Source organism: Ambystoma mexicanum, chromosome 10 (genome assembly GCF_040938575.1).
Source record: "Ambystoma mexicanum isolate Mex_15411 chromosome 10, UKY_AmexF1_1, whole genome shotgun sequence".
NCBI lineage: Eukaryota > Metazoa > Chordata > Amphibia > Caudata > Ambystomatidae > Ambystoma > Ambystoma mexicanum.
Genome location: NC_090932.1, coordinates 227089671 through 227110056, shown reverse-complemented (window position 1 = coordinate 227110056; position 20386 = coordinate 227089671). Strand labels below are relative to the sequence as shown.

At 45.0% G+C, this 20386-nt stretch overlaps 1 protein-coding gene across 2 annotated transcripts in view; it reads right to left on the bottom strand.

Moving 5' to 3' along the window:
- The window catches only part of FHIP2B (FHF complex subunit HOOK interacting protein 2B), a 416121-nt gene that overhangs the window by 39340 nt on the left and 356395 nt on the right, over positions 1-20386 (bottom strand). For both annotated transcript variants that reach the window (XM_069617737.1, XM_069617736.1), the window contains one exon: positions 10936-11076. In XM_069617737.1, coding sequence (XP_069473838.1) covers positions 10936-11076 — 141 coding nt within the window. The remainder of the gene's footprint in view (positions 1-10935; positions 11077-20386) is intronic.

The window sequence follows — 20386 nt, the reverse complement described above, 5'->3', positions numbered from 1 at the left end:
CATCAAGTGGTCGTTATGGAACAGAGCCATTCTGTGAGAATGATCCTGCTGTTTTCTTGTCCATCACGGATTCAGACACCCAGCTTATAAAGTATGCTGAGTTTACCTCTGGTAAATACTGTTACCTTGAATCCTTGAAGACGTTTTTCATTTTTTATGGTGCTATTACGACATGAGACCATACTATTTTGAGATTGGAGTTTGTTTTCATTTTGGTATATCTACACGGGGCCTAGTGAGGGGCACACTGTCATGTCCCGACCTACTGAAGACTAGGAGGAGCCCTCCATAGACTAGCTGGGGCTCACAATTCATCCTGAGCTTTATTTATGCATATTTCTGACTATACGTACCCCTTGTAAATTATTGGAACTTTGCACAAATTACATATCCCTTTAGGCTTCTTTTGACAGTTCTTAGTCTGAGTACTATAATTTCCCTAAAACTCTAGGAGGTGCATCTATCAAGCCTGTTTCAACACAGTCAGTATTTATCAGTATCAAGAGTACATCGTTCTTGCATTGTACTGGTTTCTGGACCCTCCTGCTTTGAACTGCAATTGCCTACTGAGCTCTGTTGCTGGGTTTGAAGTTGCCAGCAGCTGCTGCTGTTCCCATGCCGTATGTTCACTGCCCGAAAGCCCTTTGCTTTCTGCCCTGCAGTTTCCTCCTCCTCCTCTGCCTTCAGCCCCTTACTCTCTGCCCACAGTTCCCTTGCTTCCTGTTATTATTTGCTCAGTGCCCATAGTCCTTGATATATGCCCATAGTTTCCTTTATTCCAGTCCAGCAGCAGTCCGTAGTTTCCTGGTTTCCAGTCTGCAGATCAGTCCTTGATTCCAGTCCAGAGTTAGTACCTAGTACCTGTCCACAGTTTGGTCCTCATTTCCTTGATACCAGGTCATAGATTTCAGTCTGCTTTTTTCAGTTCTCAGTACAGTTATGCTTACTTTCCAGCGCTCTTGCATATACTCTTACCTTCCTGTTCTGTCTTGAACCTTGCTTACTAAGACTTCCTGAATATTTCTATTAAGGTTTGGGTTACTGCTCTTGTCCTCACTTGTGCGTGTTTATTTCCTTTGTCTAGAGTTTGGCTGCTGGGTTTTACAGCTGGCAAGATCTGCCGCTTTCCTTTGTCGCGTCTCAGTATTACCCATTGTGCCATATTTGTTAACAGCGTGATGGTTCCTGCTTCAGGAGTCAGTCAGGCAGTCATTGTGCCATCATTTCTGGAACCGTATAGGCTTCAGACTTGTGATTATTGTTTCCATATTCATACCGTAGGTGCCAGTGGGAAACCCTACCCCCCAATTCTGTGTATACCCCAAGCAGGAATCAAGCATGCTTGTCTTACTTTTAGTCCATGTCCTCCTCTTCTGTTCACCATGCCGGGCCAGAGTTTGCAGACTGCAGCTCTGATGTCAGAAGCAAAAGTCACAGTTTTAAACCGGATGGGCAGGGGCCTGAAATGGAGGCCCCTAATATTGGAAAGACTAAACTAAGACCCCAAGTTATACCTGTGGACCCCAAGTAAGAGAACCAGCAGTAGAAGGTTGGCAGTAACAGACTTCGAAACTGGAGATGTGCGATCCTGGAAGCCACAGAAGACAGAATCTACCCAACATACCCCGGCCGCTTCACCGCATTTGGTGAATGGCCGATTTCACCACATTATTTCACAGCATTTTTAGGTGGGATGCGGGGTAAGGGTATGGGTATGGTTTTAATTGGATTTTAGGGTAGTGGGGGTGGGGGGGAATTAGAAGACTTGCCCTTGTTAGGAAATATTTTCATTTTGCTGATTTCCTCCCATACACTTCTATGTGACATCCCTATCTTTTTGCTAGTGTGTGCTTCCTGATCTACTTTTGAAAGTAAGTCCTTCACTTTACTTCCCTTAAATTTTGCTTAGAATTATGAGGAAATCGATCAGTCCCTAAGACTATCAGAACTGGGAGACGATGTCTCCTTTGGTGGATTTCTTGTTTTCTTTAAAGCTGCACACATCACCTTAACGTGAAGTGCGGTTAGGATACTTTGTTTACTTATAACTTGTTCTTTAGTACCTTTGTGGTTACAAATACAATGTGTCCAAGATGGCTGGTGGCAACGGATATTTTTCGACCATGTTTTTAACTTTTTACGTGTGCACTTTGGCATTTTACCTCATAATGCCATAAAGAGTACCATACACTCTAAAATGGCTGTGCCACTAGATTTTCACCTGTCCTTTGGCCATTGTGTACTTTGTCCGTCTTTCTGCCCTCTGTGGTCTGGAATGACCATATATGTAAAGCCATTTTCCGGGCAAAGCTCCTGCTTTCCAGGGCAAAGTGGCGGGCTGTGTGTGTGGCTGGATATGAGGGGGGAGGGGTCGGCCTGTCTGGACCCAGTCCACATCTGAGCCATTGTTTGTCTGTTGCTGGGCAGATGTGGGAGACAGAGGCTGTGCATGATTGGACATACTCTCGCAGTATGAATGGTGCAGATTCTTACCATTGATGGACCTGGAGGGGCGACTAAAGTTCAAATACTGGATAAAAGGAGGAGCAAACTCCTGCAGCCTTTTGAAAGGTCATCATTGGAGTGTAGTTCACTGAAGAATCGAGGACAACTGTTTCAGCTGACCATCATTGCATCCTGATAAGACCTGGTCTTATCTCAAGAAGGCCCTTGTCAGTACTTTAAACCCCTGCACATGGGGTAAACAACCTGTCACAACCCCTGCTAGGTGGATCCGTGCCTGATGAGCCTTTCAAAAGTGTCCTTGGACCAACACCAATGCACTGACAAACTCTCTTCTGGGCTACCTCACTACAGCTGTCGGCGTTCTGAGTGCATCCTTGGAACTTTGTGGATCCTCAACCTCTGTAAAAAGATGCCTGCTCCTTCAGTTTCAGCCTTCGTGACTGAAGAGAAACCATACAGGGCCTGCTCCTTTGCTCGCGCTAGGAGGACTGCCTGTTGCTGTCACTTGACCATGGTGACTCAAGCCAAATCCAATCTTCTTCATGTCCTGCAGGTCTCTTATCCGATGGAGGTCTGCATCACCATTGTGAGAAGTGTGTCCAGCTGTCCAGTCTTCAGAACTGTATCATCAAAACCAGGGACTAGCCAGACCCAATCCCGAAGTTGAAAATTACCTCTGCATCCGCAGCCCATTGACCTTTCAGGACCAGACAAAGCTTAGAAGTAAGTGGGCTCAGCGGATCCAGGAACTCCTGAAGTGGTTGCTGAAGAAATTCAGGGTACGTGGGGTAAGTTAGCATACCGATTCCTAATCCTTCCCTCCCACCATAGGGGTGCATGGGGATAAAGTCCTCACGCTATCTCACCCTTGCCTAATATCAGTGGTGGGCAGGTCAAGGATCCCCCTGTGTCTTCCCCTAGAGTGGTGGGCCTGAGAGAGAAACCTATTTATACTTACCTTTTAGAACACGCACATGCAACCAGTGGTTTTGGGGTAGCTACTGTCACAATCCAATAGTAAACCCACCTGAAAAGTGTGACTTGTGGAACTGGTGGGTTTTGGTCACTAGGTCTCATTCCCGATCAGGGATGGATTTATTAAGTACTAGGGACCCTAGCTGTTCTACACATTTCCTTTACCTGTATTTCCTGGTTCTGAAGTGCTGTGTTTCTTTCTCACTTGCTTTACCACACACAGTTCTTAACAGTGTTGCTTCTAACTTTGTTCACTACTGCATAACTGTTTCTAAAGTTAAAGTGTTAGTGTTCTGTAGTAGAACCCCCAGTGGTGAATGCATATAATAGTAGTGTGATAATACTTAACCGAAGTTTTCAATTGCTCACAGTATATTAAAGGCTTAATAAATAATGGTATATTTTTGTACTCTTTTAAATGGAAATATTGAGAGTGCTGTGTGCGTCTCATGTCGCCCCCAGACCACCCTCACTTCCTCCTGAGTCTAAGCCGCATCGGCTCTCTGCTACTGTAGCTTTACTGGGTTTGGCTCGACATCATCGGCATTCCTATTTAACATAATAGATTGCCATTTATTTACTTATATAGCGCCAAAAGCTAGCAGGCATCAGGGCGCACAAAATGTCTAGAGACAGAACATGAAGCATAGGACAATGATGTAGGGGTGCACAAGCTGTCGTTATTTAGGCAAACAGGACGGTCTTTAGTTTGTTACGGAAGCGCAAAAGATTAGCTGCCTGGTGAAGAGTGACAGATAATTTGTTCCAGACCTTAGGCACTGTGGTAACAAAAGATCGCCTGATGCCTTGTGTACGTCTTACCTTAACACATGTGATTAACGTAGACCCAGATGATCTCATGGTTCTGCTAGGTTCGTATTTGGTCAATTTCTCCATCAGATAACATTGTGCGGATCCATATACACAATTGTGTGCCAAAGCAAGTATTTTGAACTGTATGCGGGAGACACCAGGAAGCCAGTGCAGTTCTTTCCACAGTTTAGATACATGGAAATTACGTGGCCGTTTTTTTTACAATGCGGATTGCATAATTCTGGAGGACTTGTAGTTTTTTTAGGCTAGGTTGTTCTGCGCCTCCCATTAAGACATTACAATAATCTATTCTATGAAGAATAAAGGCTTCTGCACGAGAAATGCAATTTTCTTCTGAGAGAAAAGGTCTTATCTGGCTCAGTAAATTCAGGTGGTAGTAGGTGTTTTTCTTTATGTAAGAAACATGGGCCTCTGCATGTAAGGAGGCTTCCATTTGGAAGTCAGAGTAGCCCTGGCCTGATGTGAGCCAAAAATCTTGTTGTTATTAAGACACATCCAGTTTCTTGACATCCACTTTTTGACACTGCTATATATCGACTTGAGCTTGTAAGAATCTGTCTCATATGTCTCTTTGAGTTCCAACAGTAACTGCTTCTCAGAATCATGTCCAGTGTGGATTCAGAGAATCCTTCTTATCAACCCTCCATGAAGAAATGTGGTGAAACCGGCACTACGGTGAGTTGTACAAGGTCCAGCCCCACAGCTGGAGACACAGGACCAAAGACCAAGTAGGAGTGCAGGAGCTGCAATAGTGAAGAAGAAAATCTAAAATGCATCAGAGTCGCATCAGTGAAAAGCCTGAAGTGATGGTACGACTTCACAGCTGGAGAGAAAGTTGGACAAGGCCAGCAAAGGAAGACCACCGCCACAAAGTAATGAAACATTGACCATGGAGGAAGACAGAGGAAAAAGAAAAGGCATCACAGCAGATTCTTGATCAAGGTACAAAAGTGGCACCGAATCGCCAGTCGAGACAAAGCACTGCAAGACAAGCCACTGGATGTCTACACAGTGGATGAATAGTACCAGGGTTCTGATCAGCAGTCCAGGCAACAGGAAAAGTGACCACGAGCTACAGCAGTCACAATGAGATTCTGGTCAGGTGATGCAGGCTGGCCCAGTAGTTCCAGAGTAGCACAAGACGCCTTGAAGAGGTATGGGACTGACTGGTCGTGCCAAATCAAGATGAAGGAATGCTGCACAAGTTATCATCTAGTCACAAAAGAGACAGTACCTTACCATTGGATTTTCTATGGTAGAAGAGCTCATGGTGTAGATCTTTGTTTATGCTATTGTCACCCCGAGTGGGACGGGTATGCCCTGACGTGGTCCCGTGCCTGCTGGGCCTAGAGACCCAAGCTACTCCTCACTGATGAGGCCCAACAAGGCTGAAACATGTCTGGGGACACTTGTGGTCTCATGCAGAAGGGATGTGACCTAGCAGTTCGTCTGGACTGCTGCTTTTGGGGTGGGGCCAAGCCTGATTTGCATATGGTCTTTCCCCTTCTGTAATGGCTTGGCAGGCGATGAATGATGGTCTGGAGGGTTGCCCAGAGCGATGCCAGTGGTTAAGATTAATTCTAAACCTTCCAGCCATCACCTCTTTGTTTATGCTTTGTCACCCCGAGTGGGACGGGTATGCCCAGACGTGGGTCCAGTGCCTGCTGGGCCTAGAGAGCCAAGCTACTCCTCACTGATGAGGCCCAACAAGGCTGAAACATGTTTGGGGATGCTTGTGGTCTCGTGCAGAAGGGATGTGACCTAGAGGTTCGGGCTGGACTGCCCCTTTTGGGGTGGGGCCAAGCCTGATTTGCATATGGTCTTTCCCCTTCTGTAATGGCTTGGCAGGCAAAGAACGATGGTCTGGAGGGTTGCCCAGAGCAATGCCAGAGGTTAAGATTCATTGTAAACCTTCCAGCCATCACCTCTTTGTTTATCTAGATTTTAGGTAACCGTCCTCTGGCGAGTCCTTCCTGGAGCTTCGGTAAAAATGGTCAGGGCATCATCACACAAGAACAGAAAAATTTTTAGGAGACTCAAAGAAGGCAGTAGTTGGATGTTCTAGTTTACACTGAGCGTCACATCGCAGAATTGGGCACATTTCTATAGTACCTCAAGAGCTGATAAAGAGCCATTGTTCGATAGTGTCATCTTTTTGAAGCAGATAAACCCCTCTGCCTCTCCGTTGGCCTGTGCCCATCTACGTGTGATTTTAGACGCTCAGAATCTGTAAATACACTTTTCATTATCTATCCTGCAATGGTGGCACATTGTATGTTTTGGCCTGGTTTGGAGATTGCGCATTGCCAACAATGTATTTGCAATGGAGGAGCACAACAACAGCAGCTAATGAGTCCTTGATTGGACAGCCCCTGCCAGTTTGAATGGGGCAGATCCTTTCCATTGATGGGCTTGGGGCTACTCCAACTCAAATTTAGTATAAACGGAGGGCTCCTGTACCTATTCTTCAGATCGTTGTTGGAACCAAGACCCCTTCGAAGCAATGCATTCTGCTGAAACACGGAACTCATCGATGCAGCCAACCAAATTTCTCTTCCTTAAACGTCCCAGCAAAGGCCTGCACCTTTACTGATCGCCATAAACCTTCATCAGTGCTTTGACCCCTGCACCAGTGGAAACAACCAGTCTCGACCCCTGCTAGAGAATCCTGGCCCTGCAAGCCTTCGGAAGCGACCCAGAACCATCCTGCGGGCTGACCATCTTCCTCCTGGGCTACCTCTCAGCATCAATCATCGTCCTGAGTCCGGACCTGGGACTCTACAAACCCTTGAGGTGTGAAACAAGTGGCCTCCCCCTGATAGAGGTCTCCAGAATGAAGAGGGGCCTTGCAGGGCCAGCTTCTTTGTTTCCACCACAAGGGTGCATTTCCACCATTTGATCATGGTGGCCATTACTATTCTCTGCCTGCATCGTGTCCCGGGGGCCCTCAGAGGTAATTGACAAAGTAGTGGTCCCTTCTTCGTCCCTTCATCGTGCCAAGGGTCATCGAGCTGACTACTGACTAGGCTGAAAGTGACCTCTGCACCAGCAATCCCTGGGCCTTCCCTGACGGAGCTAAAGCACAATGCAAGTGGGCCCAGCGAACTCAGGAGCCCCAGAAGTGGTCCCTGCGAATATCAGAGTACAGGGGGTGAGTTAACATAGTGGTTTCAACTGCCGCCCAAACTCCATAGGGTTGAAAAGGCATGAAGTCCTTACCCTACCTCCCACTTCCCTGACCAGAATCGGTGGAGATCTGGTCAAGAGCCTCCCCTGGACTTGCCCTAAAATGGGGTGATTGGGAGAGGATAATAATATAAACCACTCAGGGAAATTCTTTTTCAAATACACATCATATGGGGATACAGACCTTCCTGTTAAATACACTAGGTATCGCATAAGAAAAAGGACAGGTACAGGTCATTAGTTTTTAGACAATTTCACAAAGCAACAGTGACACATCACAAGAATAAATGAAAAGATAAGACTCCTCTGTCTTACTTTGCACTTGTATTTCATTTTTTAAGAGGAACATTTCCTCATGCTCAGGTCGAACATACTTCGCGGAGGGTGAATAAATGATGGTAAATTACCAATCATTGAATACTCTCATGCAAACTATTCAACCGTGCGTTTAACTATGGGTTCCCAGGTTGTTTTTAGTGATCTTGAAAGTCTAATTGTAGTAGTAGGGATAGTTCTCTTCTCCTATCCTTTTAGATAGGCGGTACATCACCCCGAATCTAGGGATAGCACACCGGATAGGGTGTGCGCCTGTTTAGCGATAGCGCTAGGGAACACATTGATTGCTTTGTGAAATCGTGATTGGGAGAGGACCTCCAAAGAACTTGAAAAATTGGATCTTAATCTACGCTTAGTATGAAAAAAAAAACACTGGGTAGGCTATATTGGACACCTGCAAAGATGCTCTCCTTGGGTCTGCTAGATAATGATCGTTGTTGGAGATGTGGAAAGTGTAAGGGGACACTGACACATATGCTATGGGATTGCTCGAAGATTGAGGACTTCTGGATGGATGCGCTTAACGAAATAGATTTAGTGGGTAATGCTGCAATCCCAAGACACCCTGGAAGGTTACTCGTATTCTTGGGATGGAGTGGCTTGGGAATCAACTATGGCACTAAACCTTGGGTTGTCAGGGCTCTTGTTTTGGCTCATAGAAACATTCCTCAAATTAGATACCTGGCTGAATGATTTACTTATCCTTTTTCACTATGAGAAAGTAATGTATAAAAAGGACGACATTTCTCAACTATAGGAGGATATTTGGTCAGCATTCAATGATTTGTTAGTTAGACACAATTGTACTATGGTCTTGAGATTTCATGCTCTTGAATGAGGTGTAGCGGAACGCAGGATTGTCTGATTATTTTTGTTTGTCATCTTGTCGAGTGTCCGTCTGTCATATGAAGTTGGATTTGAGGGGTGGGACTGAGCTATAACCTGGACATGTTTCAATGGTTTATACGTTAATTAGAAAGTATTGATTGCAATTAATTAGCTTGGTAAATGTTTCTACTGATAGATGGTTTGATATAGTTTTCTGTTTTTTATTCTGTTTTCACTATACTGGTTCGAATGCTTCATTGACCTAGTTATGTAAAATGTCACTATATTGGTTATGGAGTTTGTTGTATTATAAATGTTATAAATGAAATAAATAAATAAAAGTGTAGGGCCTTACATTTATAAGGTTGTGTATTACGTTTCAACTCATGTATTTGTATCTATAAACCTTTCTAATTGGTTTGTTACCTTGTCTTTTTTCCGCTACATTTGCTACACTACAAAGTCCTATTGCTGAAATTATAGTGTTTAAAAGTAAAGTGTAGGTGCTCTGCAGTCAGAGCACCTCAAAGAAGAATGTGTACACATAAGTAGTGTATGCTTAGTGATTTATTTACCCATGATTTTTGATTGATAAGAGTTGTTTAAGGCCTAAATAAATATTAGTGCATTTTTATAGATTCTGACTAAATTGTGCTATTAAGAGTGCTCTGTGCGTGCTTAACTGAACTCTTCATCGTTGACACACTCTCTCAAGTCTAGGCCTTACTTCTTAGTCACATTACTTTGGTAGGGTTTGGCTATACAGAGTCTTTCCCCGTTTACCAGAATAGGGTGACCTCTCAGAATCTGTCCCCAGGTCTGATTGTGAAATTCCATCCAACACTGCCCTTGTGGAATGCACCCATCTTACAATGACGTGCCAATTTTGGGTCCTCTTCAGTACAACACTTAGACATTAACGGTGTGATAATTTGTTGGTTGCAAATATGAAGATGGCATCACTGAAGTTGATTGCCCTTGATGGCGATGCCTTAGGATTCTAGGTGTCATCGCAGATGAAGTTACCTGGCGTTGAGATGAAGCTTGGAGAAACATTTTGCTTTACTGAGGACGGCCAGGATGTTGTCCATTGTGGGAGTCATGCGTCTTTCCTGCATTAATGGCTTTGTTTGGGAGCCCCATATCTATGTATGTGTTGACTTCCCCTAACTGTTTGGTCTGCTACACGATCACGACTGGGAAGCAGTACTTGGCTTGATCTTGCACCTATCCAATAATGCAAGTCCCCTTTCCACCTTTTCCATAACATTAAATGGGATGCAGCAGTGTCTTGGTGCCACAGGCTGGACGGATTTTGTGCAAGTGGACTTCCGTGCAGCCAATACCCCAGAGCAGTACATGGAATATATGTAGTTTCAGCCAACTCCTGCATGTAGTTCTCTTTAGAAAATGATGAGTTGTTGGGGCTCCACCATGCTGCAGCAGAGGAGAGCGCCAGTTTTGGTATCAGTGGAAAAGATCTTTATCATTACCTTGTGTTCTTCGTTGGTTATCTGAGAGGTGAACCTGAGGGAAGGATGACGGCATCCCTACATATTATCCCCACCAAAAATAATGCAGGGGTTGCGGGGGTGTCCCCCGCAGGGTCCATGCCTCAATATCACCGCAAAAATATGGCGATATTTTTGTATTGCGATATTTTTGCAGGGATATTAACACATGGAACAAGGATGACGGCGTCTGTGCACAATGTTAAGTAATATATGGAGTCAAATAGGAAACAGGACTCGACTTCTACCTGTACCAAGGGTGGCTCCTTCAACCAAGGTAATGCGTAGCCCTTACACATAGTCAGGCTGCCCAATGCTTTTGGCAGCCCAGTTAAGTAGCTGATCCTTCAGCTTAAGATAGCATTCTCTGTCAGGAAGGACAGTTGCATATTTTGAGTCTGGCAGCTCAGGTGTGAGATAACTAATGTAATCAATCAAAGCTTTATTCTAACAGCCCACATCCAATGTAGCTTGTTTTACAGGCATTTCAGTAACCCCCTAATTTGGGGTATTTGGTGAGAGGCGATTTTAGAAAATGCAAGATCAGTGTAGCACTAACATTGCAAAGGCAACTAGTGAATGGCCATGTGAGAGTTTCACACTGTCTCTGGAAGACTGGAAAGGCTGGGATAGAGTCAATTATGTGACAAACAATACTCCAACCTGATAACACCGGGAAATGTCTTCATTTCAGGTCAGTCAGCCACTGTGCCCACTGTACCCTTGTCTGAGCGTATTGGCTCCATCGGCTGGCTGACCCCATAAGAAGGAGGAATTGTGGGAGTTTTACGATACTTACCCTGACCAAAACAGAGAAGAGAGAGCGACAGCCAGGAGCCAGATTCACATATGGGTCCAGCAGGTATTCGTGCATGTGTGGATGGGGAAAGAGCGCCAGCTTTGATAGGACAGACGTCACCTGCAGGTTTAACTCATACGGCTGCAAAAGGAAAAAGAACAACAAAATTATTCATGCTGGCTGTGCCACATAATGCCACAGTATTTTGTATTTGTTTTATATAGTGCTAATATAGCTTAGAAGTAACAGAGCTCAAGGGTTCAAGGAACAGGAAGGTAGTTTACAAGGGGTCTGCGTTGGTTGTAGAACGGTGGACAAAGTTACCAAAGTCACTCCTAGTTAACAAAGTCACTCCTAGCAATTCCCTGAAGAGCAGGGTTTTCAGATCTTTCCATAAAAACGGGAGCTGTTCTGATTGCCACCAGGATGGTGTTCCAGTATTCCGGTGTTAAGCCAGAATTTCTATTTTGGGGATTCTATTTATTTAATTAATTGTTTTTTTATAACGCGCCTAATACCGTACCTGAGTTTGGTTTCTAAGCGTGGATGCGGGATACAAACCTCTGTTGCTCTGCGTGGTGTTGCTTCGAAGACCAGCGCATTGCCCCTGTGCTAGCCTCTGGGCCCACTTTTTGGGGGCCCTCCACTTGTTGCTTTCCCCCCAGCTTTTTAGGTTCCTTGATCTCTTAATGGTGGCCAAATGGACTTATCCTGAAGTCCCCCTGCCATTACGTCCCTTTTTACACTCCTCTCATGGTTTTGGGGTGCCCCTAAATTGCCCTGTACCAGTGATGCCTCTCAAGCTCCCCATTTCTGCCCGACATGATTTTATCACCCTGCACAGGTTTTAGGGAGTATGTTGGTGTTAGCTAAACTCCTTAAATGGCATTATCCTCACATCATGCATGGTAATGCGTGGACTAAGGGTACCTCCCCCCCCCCACTGGTAGACCTCTCAAAGGCATTTTTTACACGCAATAGAGAGCGCCTTTGGCCAACGATAGGGTCTCCCATTAAATGTATTGCCAATCATAGTTCATATACATGAGAACATGCAGGTGCAACTGAGATTAGATGGACAGGGTCATTTAACTAGTCCTATTCCAATCGAGAGAGGTGTGAGGCAGGGGTCCATTCTTGCCCCCTGTCCCTTTAACCTATACTAGGCAGATTTGGGTGAGGCTCTGCATCCACATGCTTTTGTCAGCCCTATGTTTGGTAATCAAACAGTTAGCTGGATCGCCTATGCGGACACCATTGTGTTGTTTGATTGCACTCCGATAGGCCTACAGTGGCTCTTGAATGCATTGGGGGAATACTCCTTGGAGAATAATTTGCTAATCAATCCATCAAAATCTAATATAATCCAATTTAGTAAATCAGCAAAAAATGAGAATTGCTTTTTAGTCGACCCTCAATGATCAAGAGAATGCAATTAGAAAATAAGTCATATTTGGGGTTTAAAATGAAATCCCACCAAAATATGGCCTTCGTGGAGGCGCATTTAGAGGGACGGATCGGTCAATTTGTTTGCCAAACAAAAAGAATCTTCAGTAAATATTGACGTTTCTCCATCATCCCTTTAATTAATTTCTACAAGGTTAAAATCATCCCAACCTTGATGTATGGAATGGATGTAGAGACTCAGTCATGGGACTTGGACTGGGTTCGGTTGTGGAATAAAGTCGTAAATCTACCACCATCACTTCCCATGCCGAGCCTGTGTTTCAAACTGGATATGAATTCACTGAGGGCCATTATAGATTGGAGGTCGGTGTCTCTCTTTAGATCAATAAAGATTCCCCATCAGCAATCCTTTTATGAGCATGTGAGAATTGTATTAATGGAGGAGAAAATCCTCCTCTGTGTAAACTTCAGGGTGTGGTTATTTCTATTTTGGAAAACTGCTCTAGTACAGTTAAACATCTTTCCAAAAATCCAATCGGTGTGAAATTGGCCATCATGAGGCTAGGCTGGATAAATACAAGAAATATGATGCAAAGTCACAACTTGCATGAATCATTTTCAGGTCTAGACCATCATATTTACGATGATTTCCAAACGCCTATTGCCAAGGTCAATTCCTGAGATTTCGCCTAAATCTTCTGTCTACCGGTGAAGTTACGGAAGCACGTGCTAAAGGGGATAGGTTTCACAGCCAGTGTCTGTTTTGTAAGGAACCACTGGAACACATTTGGAGGCATATCTTAATTCGGAGGCATATCTTAATTCTATGTCCATCATTACAAGATCAACGAGAATATGTAAATGATGTTGAGGGGTTAAATGTGGATGAATTCTGGCAATTAATTTCTCTGGTCATGAATCGTTTTTAACTATGGAAGTATTGAGAATGAAGACTCATGTGGGGCTTTTAAAGTGAGAAAAAAAATGATGAATATTGTTTGATAATGTTTTGATGATTTGATTTAAATGAGTGCATATGTAAGTGTATAATTTATTATATGTGAAAAGTCATATTGCTGAATGTACCACATTTTGAATAAAAATAAATAAACACTGCTTTTGGCTTCACCCGGGTTGCAAGCCATTTTGCCACATTGGCAGCCCAATGTACCTTTTTGGTAAAAATTGGGGAGCCAATGCTTTTATTTTTATATCTTGCTCTCGGCTATTTTAGGTTTCCAAGCTTTCCTTTATCAAGAGGACCACGAGGTAGACAGAAATATTGGTTCTGGCCACATGGGCTCTTTGTGAGCCCATCCTAGCAGCCTCTATATTGGTCCTAACTGGTTTGGGCCAGTATAGATACACAGTCTATTCTTCTCTCTTCCTGTGGTGTTGGCCAAGGCTGAGTGGCAGTCCTACTGACCAACCAGTAGTGATTTGCTAGCTGCCTGGGGCCAGCCCCCTGTAGCAGGTGTATTTAGGTGAAGTCATACCTGTGCCTCTCTCTTGTTTGCCTGTTCTACAATGAGGAGAAAGTATGTCTGCTGATCTGTTGAAGGAGATCTTTGCCGCAATTCCCACAATTTCTGCTGTTGTTAACCATTACCTGGCCATACTGGCTAGGTATAGTGGTTTAGCATATCCTGGTTTGGGTGTTTTGCTTCAGGAGGGCCAGTCTGGCCCCTCTACAGTCTCCCCCACATCTGCTGGGTAGAGGCATCCATGACAGAGCCATTTCTGGGCCATTATTCCCGCCACCACCTGCTTTTTACTGCCAGAATCCTCTGAATGCCTCTGGGTCACTACAGAAGTGCAGAAGGCATTTGACGTCTCAACTACCAGCCAGAACTTCAGTTATTAGATGCCTGAGGGTGCCACCAGCCATTATCTCCATCCTAAAACCGTTGGCTGCCGTGTTGCTGCCTTCATATTTTCACCCTGCTACTGGGAGCCATTTGTTCAGGTTCCCTCTTGTCCTAGAAGTCTCTCTTGCTGGATTTGTCCCTCCTAGCTTGAAGGTCAGGACACTTAACTCTATCCCATTCAGTCAACTAAAACTGTGAATTTACATGGAACACTCCTAAAATTGACTTGGGTACTTACCTGCCCCTGGGCATTATCCTAGCTCCCCAAGGGTTTCAGCGCGCCACTGACCAAGTTTGGTATTTTTGTCACTTACCAGTGATTTTTAAAGTCTTCATATACATTTCTTCCATGGGACTTATCAGTGTAACGTTATCAATATTTCTAGTAAGTGTAGTTTTCCCCTTGAAATGTATGGATCAGGTAACTGTTGATAACATGTTTTGCTAATTCATGGAAGCCTTTGGCTAGGGTTTAAAATTGTTTTATTCCCTCTCTCTGCCTATAATATACTTTTAAGTGTGCCTGGACATTAAACATGTATAATGCCCTTAGGATTACAAATTAATATGGAGTACTGTTTTGGGCATTCGAGATTTATTGCATATTTTAGCTGTGTGAAACTTGTGCTTCCCTTTTTATTCCATATCCTACCATATGTGTTCGGTGCTGACCATGAGGTCTAGAGCCTTCTGTGTATATTAGAGTTTGGGTTGTATCTTTAGGACACTCTACACATTGGTTCTCCCCAACACCTGTTAAGTTTATGTTGGGGGCTCACCTCTGGTAGAGGTCCCACATACAGAGATTGGGGTTAGGGTAGTCTTCCTTGTATAAGTATTACTGTTTTGATGATAGTACTTAACTGAACTGATAGTTTTATATGTGTATGTATTGTTCAGTATATCAGTCATGTATTTATTAGAGTTCTGTGGGTGGAATAATTGTACCTCTGTGTCGACCTCCTATAGCTACCTAAGGAGTTAAGCCATGTTGCTCTGACAACAGTTTTTAAGATGGATTTCAAGAATATGGCCCGGTGGACAGCTTTTAGGGGGCCACCCTAGTTATTGCGATCAGGGGAACTCAGAGGTTAGCCGAAACAGAATCAAGATAAACGTATAGAGTAGTCACGGCTATTCTTGGGAGAGTGTGAGTGGGGTCAGGGGTCCACAATGAGTCCACACAGTGAAGCACACAATAAATCATTTTAGACAGGAATATATAAAAATACAGTATTTATTCTAGGCCTTAAACACACACACAAAATGAAACACGCAGGTGATAATATCGCACAACACTCAATAATAAACATACAGTCACCATAGGTTCTTAGAATACATTCAATGACTTAAATCAACAAAGGAGGTAAGTACAGTGATGGAGTAAAGATGTAATCAAGTCACAAGTGATATTCCCTAACTTCAGCTGTCCAATCCCCGAGAAGAATGGGCCTTGGCGCAAAGGTCACAGGAGCTAAAATGCTTTTCTCCAGCATGTATCTGTAGCAGGTAAGTTACTTGTGTTGGAGATTTTTCAAAAGAAGAGATGCAACAAAGTTGCTAGGTAAGTCAAATGTATTGTTACCTTTCAGAGTGTACTAATCAGGTTCAAGTACCAAAAAGCAGAGGAATGGAAGAATACAAAAACTTGGGGCCGGAAACAACAGTGGCGGTAAATCCGCTGCCACCGTGGTTTCCGGAACGGCTGATTCTGAGTTATGCAGGCGGGAGGTCAGACCTGGGGGGAGTAACGCCACCCGTCTGCAGGCGGAAATGCAAACACTGGCTCTGTCATAGACGGAACCGGTGTTTCCATTGTCCCCATCCCCATGTAGTCCTATGGGACTCCATGGGAATAGGGATTTATGGAATTCTGCCTCCGGAATTACCGGGTCACTGGGGTTGTAATGCCCCGGTGACTCCGGCAATGAAGGAGGCGGAATGGTATTTCGGGTCTGGCGGCAGCCTGACGGTTTTTCCGGCGCGGCTACCACCAGACTCGTGGTCTCAATCTTTTCATATGGAGGACAGGGGGAGAAAAATACCTTGCGTTAATTTACGCCCCAGACTCTGATTTTCACAGGTGCCTGGATGGGTCAACTGGGGGTTGCTGGAGGTTGGATTTATGGCCGTTGGTTCCGGTGAGAGGTGCCCAAGAGCTGTTGGTGCAAGGATTCCTCTGTTCAGGGTCAGGAGCAGACAGCAACCCTTGGTGATGGAGAAATGAAAGCTTCACCAATGCAGTCCTCTTCAGGACACTTCACAGGATGGGGAAGGCGAGTTCCAGTGACAGCCACCACACTCAGGCGGCAGGTGTTTTTCCAATCACGGTTGTTGAAGTCCTTCTAGGACAGGATACCTTGAATCTGGGGGGCTGAAATTCAGCAGGAGGGTGACATACACCACAAGCTGGCAACCACCAAAGTTCGGCTGCAAACGCGGACAGCTGACGGTTGTATCGAGGTAGCCCGCTGCAAAGCTGGACAGTCCACTGCGTGGTCCAGTGACACTTCTGCTCAGGACAGCTGGGCCCTCGAGAACAAGTTGAGACGGGTTGGTCACACCACTACAGGAGTAGAAGCGCTGCACAGTGCCTTCACAGATTTGGTATTCCAACAGGGATTTACCGGGCCAGACGCAGGAAGGGCTGCAGGGCCTCTTTGGCAGTCTTCTATGGATCTTCAGTTGGCTGTTCTTTCACGAGGGATTCTTGGCTCCAACAATGATCTCAAGAAATGGCTGCAGCAGTCCTTTTCTTATCCAAAATCCAGCCTTGCAGTAAGTCCAAGACCACCAATGGTAAGTTTCTGCACCATAGAAACAAACACACGCACGCACGCACACACACACACACACACACACACACACACACACACACGCACGCACGCACGCACGCACGCACACACACACACACACACACACACGCGCACACGCACACGCACACGCACACGCACACACACACACACACACACACACACACGCACACACACGCACACACACACACACACACTCTGAAGGACTGATCAGTTTCCCCATAACAAATGAGCAAAAGGCAGGGGAAGTGAAGCTGATGGTTTTACTTCTCAAAAAAAAGTCAGAACAGGTTAAAAAACAAGGCAAACATATTGGGGGACAATAGAAAATATAGAGGGAAAGTTGTCAAAAGAGAAATCTTTCTTAACAACGTTACCTTCACTTAGAGAGGTTTGTCTTCCCTTTCTTGTCAGGTGTGTTAGCCTTGGCCCTAGTGTTAGTGGTTGTAGCATCCTCAACAGACGATTGTACAAAAACTGCCGTAACACTGGGGAAACAAAGGAGAAGTACCGTTTCCTGGTCTTTTCTCTGTGGGCTAGTTTGTTTCCATCCTGGTAATGATCTGGCATTTAGAACATCGTGTACTGCCAGAGGTGAGAAGTGTGTCCGAAAGGTAGGCTTGTAAGTGAGAACAGGTAATCTTGCGTGATCTGGTAACACACAGTCAGAGCTTTTGTTGATGTGCTGTTGAAAGGAGATGTTGCTGTCCATGACACAGATGGATTTGGCGGACAGGGCAATTTTGGGAGAGGGAATCCATCCAAGTGCCTCCTGTTCAGCCATCTTTGGACCATTTCCTTTTTGGATCAGTGACCAAGGAGCACAAATTCTGTTTTTGTCAGGTTAAGTCATAGGTATGCACTTGCAATCCAAATGTAATGGGTGGCAGGGCATTTCTGGAGGAGAGCAATGTTGTGGGAGCAGTTTACTTTAAGGTACAGCTGGGTGTCATCCATGTACTGGGGTAGTGAGATGTCAGAGGTGTCAAAAAGTGATACCAGCGTTTGCATGTACAGATTAACGGTCAACAGAGAAGATTGAATCCTGTGGTACTCCACATGTAACCAGGCAGGAGTGAAATTTGAGGGTGCCCATATGGACATCCTGGTATCTGTCTGAGAGCCAAGAGAAGTAGTTGAGATTTGTGCCCATGAAGCGCACACTTTGTGGCCGATCCGAGTCTGGTTGTTCACCACAACAAAATTGGAGGATAGGTCTAGGCGAACCCAGAGGTAGGAATCCCCTTTGTTCATGATCTGGAGATTGTCATCAGTGGCCTTGAAGGCCTTGATGGTGGCTGTTTTAGAGTTGCATTTAGGACTGAAACTGAATTGGTTGTCCTGGAGCAATGCTGCACTGATGATTTGTTCTTGAAGTAGATTTGCCATTGCATTTTCAAAGATGTTACTGATGAAAAGCGGGTTAGTGATTGGCAGGCAGCTGACGAGGCCTTGTAGATCCAGCATGGGTTTCTTAATAAATGGGCGATCAGCCCCTTTTTTAAGTGGCTTGGGAAAAATGAACAATGAGAGAATGCCCACTAAACTGGTACCAGTAAAATGAGGTTGCGGTTGTGTGCCCCCAGCTTTGTGCACAGGGTCTCCCAAAGTAGAGGAAAGGGAGGAGATGCATAGAGAGCCTTCCCCAACCTGTCCAGACAGAAGACATCTCCCAGGGAAAGGAGCATCATCCATTGCTGGGATACATACTCCTGACATAGATGGTTGTCTCCATAGCAAATAAGTCTACCATCGGGAATACCCATTCCTGAAAGAATGGAATGATGACAGACCTGTTCATCTCCCATTTGTGTGGGGCCTGGAAGAGTCTGCTAAGGGCATCTGCTTTCACATTCTTCTCTTGTTTTAAATGGGATGCGACAGGGGGACATGCTAGAAGACAGAGAGGAGACCTTTGTTCCCCTGTGAGAAACCTGAGGGTATTCTCACTTTCAATCCCATGGGATCTTCTGCAGCAGGTGGCCAGGGAAAGGCCATCACTCATGGATCCTGATCCTGGGAGTGGACATTGAGGGAGGATTACCTGGGTGAGGATCCTTAGGGATCGGAACGGGGGTACCTTCGGGCGAGATGGAATATTCCCCACGTCCTTCCCAAGGAGACAAATGTGTTCCAGGGCTTGCTATGGTATAATGTCATCCATATCCCATTGACCGAGAAAAGGGTAGGAGATCCTCTCAATCCAGACGAGTTAGAAATAAAACAAAAGAGTTAACCCCTTAAGTGCCAAGGACGAGTATGCTTGTCCTTTTTGCAAAGACTTTCATAAGATGGGTGGAGGGTCTTTGGGTACTGGGAGTGTGATGCCCTTGGGAGGGACATGGTATCCCCCTTTTCCTACTGATGACCAACCCAACCCTTGCCCCACCTTCATGGGCTACTTGAGTTCACTCCCCCTTCTATATATCCACTAACCCTACTGGGACAAAGAAGAGGCAACTGGGAGTAATGAAGACTAGGTGCTTTTACCACTCTGGTACTGGGACGAGGAAGGGGCCTGCTGAGAGTTGTAGATGACAGACGTGTCCCCTTAAAGATAGCCAGGCAGGGCTGATTGCACAATCACACCTACAGCCTGCAAAAGGGCTGCAGGTGTATAAAATGAAGCCCAATCAAGTGGTGAAGAGAGGAGCAGAGGCAGCGATGGTAGAGCAGCAGCAGAGAGGTCAAGAAAAGCTGCAGGGATCTGTATGTATGCAGCACATCCGACGGTTCATCAGAGTGTGGCCCGGGAGCTGGAGCTCCGTGGAACCGAAACAATGCTGAAAGGGGAGGCGTGCAGGGAGGCTACCCCTTTTCCTGGTGTTGGAAGTGCTTGTTCTCCCAGGGTCTGAAGCCGACCCATGAGTGCCTGAGGTGGAGCCCTGAGGAGAAAAACAGAAGGCTGTGAGATCTGCGCTGTGGGAACTCACAAAGAAGCAACCAGTGAGTTCTATGAAAGCAGAAACCCGGTATGCGAGTGTTTGAACTTACGGTGAAGGTTATTTTGTATTGGAGTGCTCGCATGAATGATAAAACACGTTTTCGAAGGCCTCTGATCCGAATCCTTGTTAACCCTTGAACAATTGAGAATACTTTGTAGCTGAGTGGTCGCATGTACAAGAAAGCACTTTCTTCATAAGTCTCTGAGTGCTGGGCATGTTCTAAAAAGTAATCTACAAGGATATAAAACAACGAGATGCACTGAAATGAAACTTTTACTATTATTGAATTCTGAACCGAACGAAAGATTTGATAAACAGATCTTCATACTTATTGAATACGGAATTGAAAGAAAACTTAATAAATAAACAGAACTGTTACCTATGAAGATTACAAATAAATGGAACATTAACATTTAAA